Here is an 11,621-nt window from a genome sequence, read left to right on the forward strand (position 1 = left end):
CACTTGCAGACAAATAGATTCATGTACATCTCATCTTAGCTGACATCTAGCTCAAAACTGTATGACAGGATAGCTCCAATATTGCCATTTTTCAGGGTTCTCTGGATTCTAAAGTTGCAAAAGTTTTGAATTTATGAAATTGACAATAATCCCTATCTAAGCCTTAAAAATTTGGATATTTGAAACTTCTCAGTTTCACATTTCTTATAGAAAATGTAACTTTTTAACCATAATTATTTTAATCAAATAACGGAAAAAACAGCAGGAAAACGAATAATTATGCACGATAAATACTGAACGCTGGCTTAAAAAAAAGAAGAAAAACAATCACTAAAGCATCAAGCCAAACAACAAGATGCTACAGTTTTGATAAAAAAAAAAAAATGGGAGTAAATACAATTTGAAATGCTTTAAGAATTCTTAATTTTTGATATGCATAGCCTTAAACAGGTCCTAAAAAGTCTGAAAATTTAACTTCAAGAGAAACCTGTTTTTATTGCACCGCTAATATTAGGTTGGAGCTGTAAGCTAGCAGGAGAGTGGGTAAACACGTGGATGATGGGAAATGGGGGGTGGGCTTACTCCATACCAGAGGTCCTTCCCACAGCTCATAAGTGAATTTCTAATAAACTATGTCCTAAAAAATGACAGGAATTTATTTATTTATTTTTTATTTTGACCAATGACTGTATAATCATACTAAAAAAGCACTGGGGATGCTTTTAAAATGGATCAAAAGATGGTCAGAGTGGGTCTTTAAATGATTATATTTAACATTTTAAAGAAAAAGTTATATTAATCATTCTCACTTACTTAAAATGTCATCTTAAACACCAGTATTTTTGGTTTTACCATATGAGTAAAGCAGCTGGTTCTGGTGATGCCCTGAACGTGTTGATTCTTTGCAGTGACCACAGGGAGAAAGGCCATGACTATCGTGCTTTCCTTCATGTTCTTCTCCAAACCTTTCACTTTCCAGTAAGTACACTCACCTTTTGACTTTGAACACTTCACTCCTAGTTTAAAGCAAGTTCACAGCGCCATCGCCGACCTCCTCTTTGACTAATAAAGCTGGATTCATCTTCCCTGGCTTTCATCTCCTCGGTCCACGCTCAGACCCCGGCTCCTCCTCTGCTCTTTCTGGTCGTCCGTCAGTCCTCAGACTCCCTCTGGCTTGCCCTCAAACTCTGCAGCGCTGTCAGAAGGGACTCGTTTTGCTCGTACCTCTCCGGCTCTGTTTCTCAGATGTAACCTTTGACACCAATGTGTGTATTTTTTTTTTATTTTTAGTGTTATAAACTTTCATATATCATGGCCAAATTCCTCTCCCCTGCAGCTGATGTCTGCCCTCTTCCGTAACTGGACTCTTTGATAGCTGCTGGTAGCACTAACCAAAAGCTTCTTTTAATGTCAACTTTGTGGATTTTGTGGATACTTCAACTATTTTCTAATCACAATAAAAAGAAGCCCTGACATAGAATGTTTTGTAGTTCCTGCAGCTTTTGTCTAAATATTTAGATTTAATGCTAAAAATATATTTATATCCCTTTATAGTACATTTAACTTTAAATAATTTTCTATAGAGTATATTATGTTTGGTTGATGATCCCAGGAGCTTTTACTAATGCACATATTTACTCCTGAAGCCCTAAAGGATGATTTTTGTTATAAATGTTAAGAATTTACATAAATGAGCATTCATTAAAGTTGTTTTACTTAATTTTTTATGTAATTTTATTAATTCCTGCTTGAAGTTTTCTCCACTAAGTTTAGTAAAACACCAGATTTGTTATACTTAGGATTATTTGATCTTTTTTTAAATATAAAAGTTTACTTGCGTTCAGGAAACCCAACATAATGAAAATTAGTTATTTGTAAAAAGAAATTATTACATTTACACGATTATACAGAAATTCCCCTTCAGATATGAATAAAGTATCTATAAACTGAGCTAAATCACATTTTATACAGTTTTACCTCGACTTCCATATGAGATGCACAGAGATTTATGAGCAAACTCTTTTACAATACAATTGGATACCTAATTTAAATCAAACTACTAACATTCTGTTAATCATTACTTTTCTAAGCAATCAATGAAGATTTATTCACTTTTCTAAAAATACATTTCCGTCTTGTTTCTCCTAGGTACATCTGGGGCGGCCTTCTGGTGCTCTTCGGCATCTTCTTGAATGTTTACAGTAAAAATAAAGATAAGATGAATCTCCCCTCAATCAAGGACTTCAGAGGCTGGCTGCGAAGAGGGAAGAAAGTCCGATTTCTCTCCCAGGACGTGTAGGAGGGACCCAGTAATACAGTGGAAGTGCTGCGCAGGCAGATGGTTTCTGTCAGACGGTTGACCCCTCGCTTTACAGGAGAAGCGCTGAAGCCTGAGCCTGAGCTAGGGCTGCAGCACCACCAGCGCCGAGCCAAGGATGGGTTTACAGGGTTTGACTTCCAATCAGCCTCTCGGCCTGCTGACACGACTGAACTGTGGGAATTCCTGCATCATGTGTGTATCTAGTGGGACGTCTGTAGTAAAATGAAGTTTTCTGCGGCAAAGTGAAGAAACTTAAAAATGTTTTTAAAGGGGGAACCATCTATAGTGGGATTGTCTAAAGCAGCATTTTAGAGCTCCACAAAACTATTCCCAATACTGAACATGTCACAAAATATATCACCAAACTGCAGTTTTGCACTGAAACAGAATCAAAGTCTCGAACCCTGGCGTGTTCGTACGAAAAAGTAAAGAAAAGAGCGACTTCATGTGTGTCATGTATGAACTAGTTATCATTCACCCTTTTTAATAAAATAACACTTTCCTCCACTTGTGCCAGACAGATGGACCAAAATGGTGTGTTACAGAGTTGATCTCTTTGTAAAAGTGGCTTTTTTTAACTTATTGGTAAGTTGTATCTGACTGCAACTTTGGTTTGTTGGGTGTGTGTTCATGTGATTATGTCTGGGGGGGAAATGCAGCATAATTTTGTCCACTGTGCATCAACAATGTCAACTGCCATGGTTTGCTAAACATATCTCTGGGTGGAAGGGGGCAATTCTTACAATAAAATATATAATTGCTAATTGCAGAGGTTGGTTTGTGTGTTAAGGATTGTCAGACAGCCCTGACACTCTGTGCTTACACCACTGGAGGCAGGAGCTGAAATGTTGCCAATATTTGTTTTTATTTTTTTTAATCTGTCACAGCCTGAGGCACTTCTGATTTGGAGACTTGGAAAAAGATTACACGTTTAGACAATGATGATAATGAACAGCAATCTTTACAGTTTATGTCCACTTTTTTTTTGTTTCAGTTTGGAAAAAAGGTTCAAATTCCTTGATCTTATCAAACATTTAAAAAAAAGCCTAATTAGAAGCCAATGACCTGAATTATTTGAAAATTCTAAAAATGTAATGCTTTAAGCTCCACTACATCAAAGAATTGACAGAAAATTAAAATTCTTGGAAATTAAGATATTTAAACCCTCTGATGAGCTCCACCAAAAATATGAGAAAAAATAAAAGATAGAGATAATTATTTATGTTGGGTGATTTGGTAAGATTTGTTCTTGTTAGTTTAAAATGCAAAATTCTGTTAAAAATGTTAAGGGAAAATAGCACCTTATTTACCCACAGTCTCAAATTTGATCCACACATTTTTAACATTTTTTCGTATTGTAAAGAATTAATTAACAAATTTTGCCTTCTTTCAATACATAAAGTGGTCATCCAATAAGCAATAGATGAGCTATTCTTACCATAAAGTTTTGAAAACTAGCAAAACCTTTTCCCGCCAAAAGTGTTTTTGCCGTTTCACGGAGGCTGCCATTTTGAAATGAGCAGGAAAGGCCCTTCTACTGCCCCTAATGGAACTGATTGTGTACTACAGGAGGGGAAACATGGACCAAGTTAAATACAGTGTTTTTTTACGGAATCCTTGGATTGTCCTAATCAGATAGGAGTCTCAGAAATGCATGTATCAAATATGATACAAATCAAACACTGGTCTGCGTATTTTTAGGCCTGTTTTCTGTCATTTTGTGTGTATCCATTTGTGTGACTTCCATGCTGTTAAATAGCAGAGCCTTGCCAGCACTGCAGGACATGAGCCGAGTGTTTCTCTCTGTGATCCTAATAGAGGCCTAGATTTTACAGTTTCTCTTCCAGGCGAGAAACCTAACGCCAGTAGTAATTTGGTATTTTATGAAATTTGCCAGCTTGTGCTTGATGACAAAATGACGAGAGATCTTTTTTTTTTTCTTTTTGCCCTTCGGGGACTTTTTTGGCGAGGCAGTACACACACACAAAAGACAGTTTCCCAGCTAAGTTACACAGATGGTAACAAAGTGTTGCACAACTCAATTGAAAGCAAAAGAAAAAAAAAATGGTTGCTTGTTTTTTAGCTTCAAAGTTCACAACAACAAAATGAGAAAACGATTTTCTCCGAGATGCCTTCTACCTTTCCACCACTCTTTTTGTCTGATTGATGAACGGCGAAACAGTCCATTAGAGGTTGAGAGGTCATACTGCAGTACTAAAGACATTAGTTTGCCATTACACACATTTGATGTTCAGAACACAATACTGCTTCATCGCTATGGGAACTGCTGTTCTCTTCCAGCTCCCTGAAAGGTCATTATGGGATGGGAAAGCCCAGTTGACCCAAGGCAAAGTACATCATTTGTCTTTTAGCACCAGGAGAACGCACCTAACAAAGCAGACTGACCCCTATTAGAACACAGAGGATTTTGGCCATTTTTCAAAGCCACAAAGGAATTCGCCATCCGCTGAATTGGTCATTTAAGGCAAACAAATTCTGTTTTCTTATCGCTTTATCTTCAGCAAGGCTAAGCAAGCTCTCTCCTTTTACATTTCAGAAAAGGAAACGCGGAAGTGCTTGAGGATTTCAGATGCTCAAACACTCTGAACTGATTTATGCTTACCTAAACTCAGGCCTCCACCTGAGGCTTTGCTCTTTTATCTTTGCTTTCATTTTTTGCATTTTTTTTCTTTTTCCTCCACCATTCTCCCTTTCTCCGACACACACTTTTACTAACTTGGGTCATTCAACCTCTGGTCTCACACGGCTGTGGCACTACCGAATAAATAATGGGAGGTGTCCGGAGCTCATCATTCCAGCAAATAGGCTGCTATATAATATGCGGTTCACTCCAGATAGGTTGCCATATAATATGAGGTCAGACCTCGGATGGCCACAGCAGGGAGGGATGGCAGCCCATTCATTATGGGTGCAATCGGTTTGGTGGGGGCAGTAATGTGGTAATATTAGAGATATGCAGTTTATCTCAAAGGTGTGTAAGAAAGGACACACTTGTTCTTCTCTCACACAACCGTTGTGGCTTTTGGCAAAATAGGGCATGCAAACAAACATGGAGGCTCTGTGGTTTAACCCGCCTTTAAATGAAGAAGTATCACCATTTTCAGCAAATATGTTTGTTGAACTGATTAGGTGACAAAGTCACATCCAGCATTTTAGAAGAATGAGCTAAACATGGGTTCTTTTCATTTTAATTCACCCTTTGGTGTTCACACTGGACAAGCTGGGAGGGGCTTCTCTTTATGTTTCTTCTACACCAATTTATTAGCTTATGTTCACCTTGGAAGGGGGTTGGTGCGAAATGATGCCTAATTGCTTTAGGCTTCTTATTTGACAGCTCGATTTCAATATATGAAAGACTTGGTGTCATATAAATTCAGTCGTGCACATACCACAATTATTATTTTCCATGAATTGAAACATTTAAAGTTCCACAGCAATCCTCTTGATTGATTGTAAAAGTTTTCCCAGTGTTGTTTTAATTATGATTACGCTGTTTCTAGGCAAAACTTTGTTTCTGCAAAGCGGCAGAAGTTCGTTACAAATTCACCTCAGAGTTGTGTGCGAGACCGATGGCATGGAGCAGCCCCACCCCTACTTCCCAACATCTATCTGTTCGGCCCTCACAACCCCAGCTAACATTAGCGGCACAACTAAAATGATGAGGAATATTGGAGCTATTCGGACGTACAGTTTTGAGCCAGATGCCAGCTCAGACGAGGAAGATAACGAAATATGAGGATTAATTTGTCTACAAATGGATGCATCGGAATGGAGCTGAGCAGGGAGCTTGTGGCTCACCAATTGTAGCTTGTATGTAACAACTGCAAACTTTTTCAAACGGCAGGTTTGGAGTGCAGTTTTAGTCATAATTTTCTTCATAAATATCCCTTATAAGAAGAATAAAAGCAAGTTAAAAACACCACAAAACAAATTTTCTTGAAAATAAAGTACTTCAAATGTAAATTTTCTTTTGAAAGGTGAGTTTGCATAAAAATGCATGAAGGCTCAAGCTTGTTTTCAAGTTTATTAAAATAAAATGTTCACTGGAAAATGTATTTATTTGGACATTGTGCAAGCTTTGCTGATTTTTTTTTCTCTGTGTATTTTTTTAACTGTGCATCACTCAGTTGTCCAAAACAGACGCTTTCTGTTGCTGTTTCATAAAACTGAAAATTATAGTTACATTTTCATCTTGTCATCTTTCATTTACTTCCTTACCCTTCTCTTTTTTTCCTGTCACCGACTCCCCTTACTTTCCCCTCCTCTTCCACAGCTGTCTCACTCCACGTCTTCTGCTGCCTCAGACTCATTACACCCCACCCACCCTCAGCCCCAGCCTCTGCGAGAAGCTCTCCACATATAATATGATGACCATCTGCTTAGGCTGAGCCACGCTTCCCAAAAGCCCCAGGGCGAGATGTTTATCTGTTGTCCCCCCTCTCAAACTCCTTTAAGGATGCAAAACATATCAGCAATCACTGCAGCTACAATTAGCACAGGTGTGGCTGAGCTGTAAAGTGATCAGGAGAAATGGGAGGAAACATAATTGAAGTGGATTAGAGCGGAGAGGTGTGTGTGTGTGGGAGGGGGGTGAAATAAAAATTTCAGGGGCTTGGACAGAAGCCCTTGTCTATACTGCTGTTTGAAATTCACTGTGCTGTGATTAAAGCTGGTGCAGAGCGGTGGAGAAAGTCTTGGCAGGGAATGAAGGGGGTTTTAACAACTTTGCAGCATTTTTTTTCTAGCCGACTATTTTTTCGAACGTGGTTCTTTCAGATTGAAATATGTCGCTTTAGAGTGACTATTGCATAGCCAAGAGGAGCTTATATTCACGATAACCCTTGTCACCCTTCATCAGTGCTTGTACAACACTTGACAAAAGTCCTCTTGTTGTCATCATCTCACAGCGTGTGTTTGCATTGCAAAAAAATACAAAAAACACTCGGAGAGTCACACCCTCACACACACCATTTTGGTTTGCTGAAGCTGGTTTGAAATATTCCACAGCAGTCACTCATGAAGAGAAATTCTTAATAATAAATATCCAGCCAATAATGAATGTGCTGCTGGCTGCAGTTGTCTTGGGGGCATAATATCTAATTTCCTCCCAATGTTTCATATCCCTACTCCTGCATGTCGACACAGTCCATCATTACACCCCAATGCAGGTTCCTATCACTTTTATTTATTTTTGAAATCAATATATAAATCAAACATTGGATAGATGAGATCCAATAAATTACAAGAGTGCCAGACAAATACGGAATGTTAACTGTGTACCAGTGAGAAGATTCATGTGGGTGGTGGGAAATGCAGAACATGCAGAAGGGTGAAACTTAAAAAATCTTCATTTTATTTACAAGCGGGGGCGGAGCTATTGGGTGTTCAAGGCCAAAAGTTCTGCCCCCCCAATTTTTGAGTCAATATTAGTCTCATTATTGACTTAAAATAAATTATAAATGCATGTTTCTTAAAACAATTTTTTTAAATAAAACAAAAATAACAATAAAACTGTATTATAATGATACTCGACACTGCTCTTCCAAAGTCCCCCAATATTAAAGGCTCTAGCTCCACCCCTGTTCACGGGTATTTAAAAAATGGCAAGTATTACACTTAATCTAATATATAACCACTTGGTGGAAAATCTCAGACTTTTGCAGAAGTTCTTTGACATTTACTTTGTAGTGTAAAGACAGATATTGGTGTTGAGTTTGAAAGGGTGCCATTGAAGTGTAACACCTCAAAATAGATCCATCCATCCATTTTCCGGACCAGCTGATTCCTTTTAGGTCATGGGACAGTGGTGCAGTATTCGTCTCTGAACCCCCTTTTTGTTCTTGGTGGAAAAAAGGAGCAACAAGAAGAACAGAAAAACATAAATAAGCAATACATGAAACCAAGCAGATTAACAAACTTGCAGTACCGTTGACTGAAACCATCAAAAATGGTTTACCTCTGGTTCTAATGCTGAATTTACAACGGACCCAAATCATGTCAAATTTACTGCTCAACGCCCTGATGCCCTGGCTGTGGAGCAACCGCCAAAGTTTTTCTGGACTTAATTTGTAGACACATCATGGAAAACATGGATGATGTTGAGCGAGTAGCTTGGGTTTATATGTTTTCAGAGTCTCTCCCAGTGCGGTGTGTTTTACATGCAGCGGGAGCTACTCCTGATGGCCATTTTAAACATTACTTCTGTCTGTCTGTGGCGCAGTTTGAGCATTAAACCAAGAGGGGAAAGATAAAAATAAAACGTTTTGTGTTTTATGAAATTAAGAAAAGCATCATAAGCCCATGGAGCTGGGACAATCACACCCGCTACGACGGCACCCACAGCGGCTTTCCGCATGCAGGGTAGCTAAATGCAGACAGGGTAGCATAGCGAGCTTCACTATCCAGGGATCAGCACCCTGGGCATCGACACCTGTAGCTCTGCCGGACCCTGGGCAATGGAGCTCACTAGGCTGTCCACCAGGCAGCTGCCTAGTTTAGTGGGCATGATTGCTCCAGCTCCATGGGACCTGTGACGACCTGTCCAGGGTGTCCACTTCAACTAACAGTAGCCAGGACAGTTTCCAGCAACCCCGCGGCCCCAACGGGTAAAGAAAATAAATGGAAGTTCAGGACGAAAACCCCTGCATAGAGCATCCATATTGGATTTTCTTTTCTACCTTTTGACCGAGTCACTGAAAACGTCATGTACCCAAAGCTGAGTCCCTGATTGGCTGACGCATCCAACACCGAAATCTTGCCGCAGGACCTCAGATTGCGTCTTTACATCGACTTGAAGGTTGACGGCCCTGGCACACGAATCACATCCAGTGTGAGTGCAGCATGATGAAATGAAATCACTTCAGACGCCATTTTTTTCTCAATAGGGGTGTCGCCATGTTGGAACCAGACATTTGTAAGCAGTGATTGGTCCGATACATCGTTGCTGTGGCAACCACTTTCGCCTTATTGGGAGGCCACACCCCTACCACTTGCAAGTGGGCTTGAACATTCAATGTAAGACCATACTTTTATTGAGCCACCTGATCGGTCAGTTTATAACTTGAATAACTTGTGATAAAGAAAGAAATTTTCATGAAACAAATGGATTAGCAAGAACATGTTAAGATAAAGGTAGCAGAGCAAGAATTGTTATTCTGACAAATATAGTGACTGAGTAATAGTTGTCAGTTTCTCAATAGAAGGCTTCTTTGAGCCTGCGAGTACTTTCCACGAGGTGGAAGACTCACACACTCCAGTTCTGTACTCAGTCCTCATTTAGGACTCACAGAGGTAAAACCTGTCAGCGTGATTGTGCGCCCATAACATGAGAGGTAGACTCACAGGGCAGACAGACACTCACAGCTACACCTGAAACCATCGCTATCAGCTGGAAATATGCTAACATCAGGCCAAATAACATCAAAAAGCACCTTGGCAGTGATGCCACATGCATTTGTGAGGAGGCAGCATGAGACGGTGTCAGGCCATGCAGCAGCAGGGGTTTGAAGGAGATCCCCACTGGCAGCGATCCACTCAGGAGACAAATGAGACCCCCACAGCTCAAAGGTAGGCGTGCAGACGCAGAAACAGATAATGCTGCAATAATAGCTCTTCATTAATCTTAAATATTTTAGGATTTAGTTAAGAGCAAGACAATGTCAGCAGCTGAAACTAGAACAATTATTAATTTTTCTTCAAGAATCTAGCACATTGGGGTCAAGTGACTTCTACTTAACTTTAACGTTGTTCTAGAGCTATTTTTAATGTCATAAAATATTCCTTGTTTCTTTTTAAGCTTTGTCCTATTGACATTGGAGGCAAATGAACTATTGAGGCTTTTTCTTTCACTCCTCTATTCCAATATATGAAGACTTAGTGTCAAACAAATCTGGCCATGCACAAACCACAACTATCAATGTCTTCTTCATGATCAATTTTCAAACGGTTGGCACTTCCGTGCTTTAAAAAGGACACTTCTCATACGTCATGTCTAAGCCCCTGATTGGTCAAAGTTTAACGGTTATAACTTTAACGTATATTTTGTATGTGAAACCGGAAAACAGATTTTAAAATTTGCATGTGAAGGTCAGAGTAAGCTTAAAGTTTAACATAATTCTGTAAAGTTTTTCCTTCTTTGAATATAGTATAAAATAGACTTTGACCAACTTGTGCAACAAAAGACTTAAAGTTGTGTGGTTACAAGTGGCCTTGACTTTAAGATGAAAATCATAAAATAATTTCTTGCATCTTTAGATCTTCTCTGGTTTGTTTTTAAAACTATAAAATGCACAATAGCCTCTGATGAGGTCACTAAGAACAATGTGGGTCTTACCTGGACCAATCAAGCTATTGGTTCACTAGTAGACACAATCAATGTGAAGAATCCAAATATTTGAAAACTAAAATCATTTGAAAACTGCCCTGCAACCTGTGCTGAAATTGAACAGGAAATACACAAATAAAGGAATTTTGAGGATAAAAAATTATTATTATCAAACGTATACATTGGATTTATGGAACGGGATAGTGAACACATATTTACTTATTATTAGAAGGCCATATATCTCCTGATGGCATGTGAGGCATTGTTTGCCCCTGCCTCACCTGACCGCACATTTCTGGTAGAAAAGTATTTCCATAAAAACTAAAAATTTCCAAACCAATTCCAAACTCACCCCAATTATATCCACCGGCCCAAAAAAAATTTTCCCCGCAAAGTCAGAATCAAAACCATACAATCCTGGAAACAGAATTGTCTACTCACTAACTTGCTGTAGAGAGACATGATCAGTCTTGTGTCATTTCAGTGATTTGAGGTGGTTATTATGACTGAGGTATATAAAAATGAGTGTAAAATGTATTTTATGCACTTCTATTAAGTCGGGGGTCGGCAACCTGCGGCTCCGGAGCCGCATGCGGCTCTTTGAGCGCCCCCTTGCGGCTCATTGGCGCTTATACAAAATTGTTTGATAATAGTAAGAAATTTTAGAAGGAAATGTTAGAAGGAAATATATTGTAGCGATGTGGGTGGGAGCAGAACCAAGTAGATGACTGGCAGTTCTGATTCCAGAAATAATTTGTGTCCAATACATTGCATGGCCCCAGGTGCTTGCAGGAAGAAGCGTACACGAAGGTCATGCTTATCAAATGGTGTCAACAATTTGACCACCACTTATTTAGCAGAGCTGATACACAGCTGACACTGTGAGGAGGGTCACTCATACACACACCACTCTCACTCATGGTGCCGGTAAAACACTCAAGTCCCATAATGCAACAC

General features: G+C 39.3%; 1 protein-coding gene across 5 annotated transcripts in view; it reads left to right on the forward strand.

Annotated features, from left to right (window-relative positions):
• The window catches only part of slc35b3 (solute carrier family 35 member B3), a 9,848-nt gene extending 6,676 nt beyond the window's left edge, over nucleotides 1-3,172 (forward strand). For 2 of the 5 annotated variants that reach the window (XM_024280333.2, XM_024280334.2), the window contains exons 9-10: nucleotides 909-978; nucleotides 1,072-1,473. In XM_024280333.2, coding sequence (XP_024136101.1) covers nucleotides 909-978; nucleotides 1,072-1,258 — 257 coding nt within the window. In that variant the 3' untranslated portion in view covers nucleotides 1,259-1,473. Of the gene's footprint in view, nucleotides 1-908; nucleotides 979-1,020; nucleotides 1,474-2,148 lie in introns of those variants that run through there. The other 3 variants (XM_024280338.2, XM_024280337.2, XM_036217314.1) reach the window with 3 other exon arrangements.
• Nucleotides 3,173-11,621: the final 8,449 nt, after the last annotated feature.

This window comes from Oryzias melastigma, linkage group LG20 (genome assembly GCF_002922805.2).
Source record: "Oryzias melastigma strain HK-1 linkage group LG20, ASM292280v2, whole genome shotgun sequence".
Classification (NCBI taxonomy): Eukaryota; Metazoa; Chordata; class Actinopteri; order Beloniformes; family Adrianichthyidae; genus Oryzias; species Oryzias melastigma.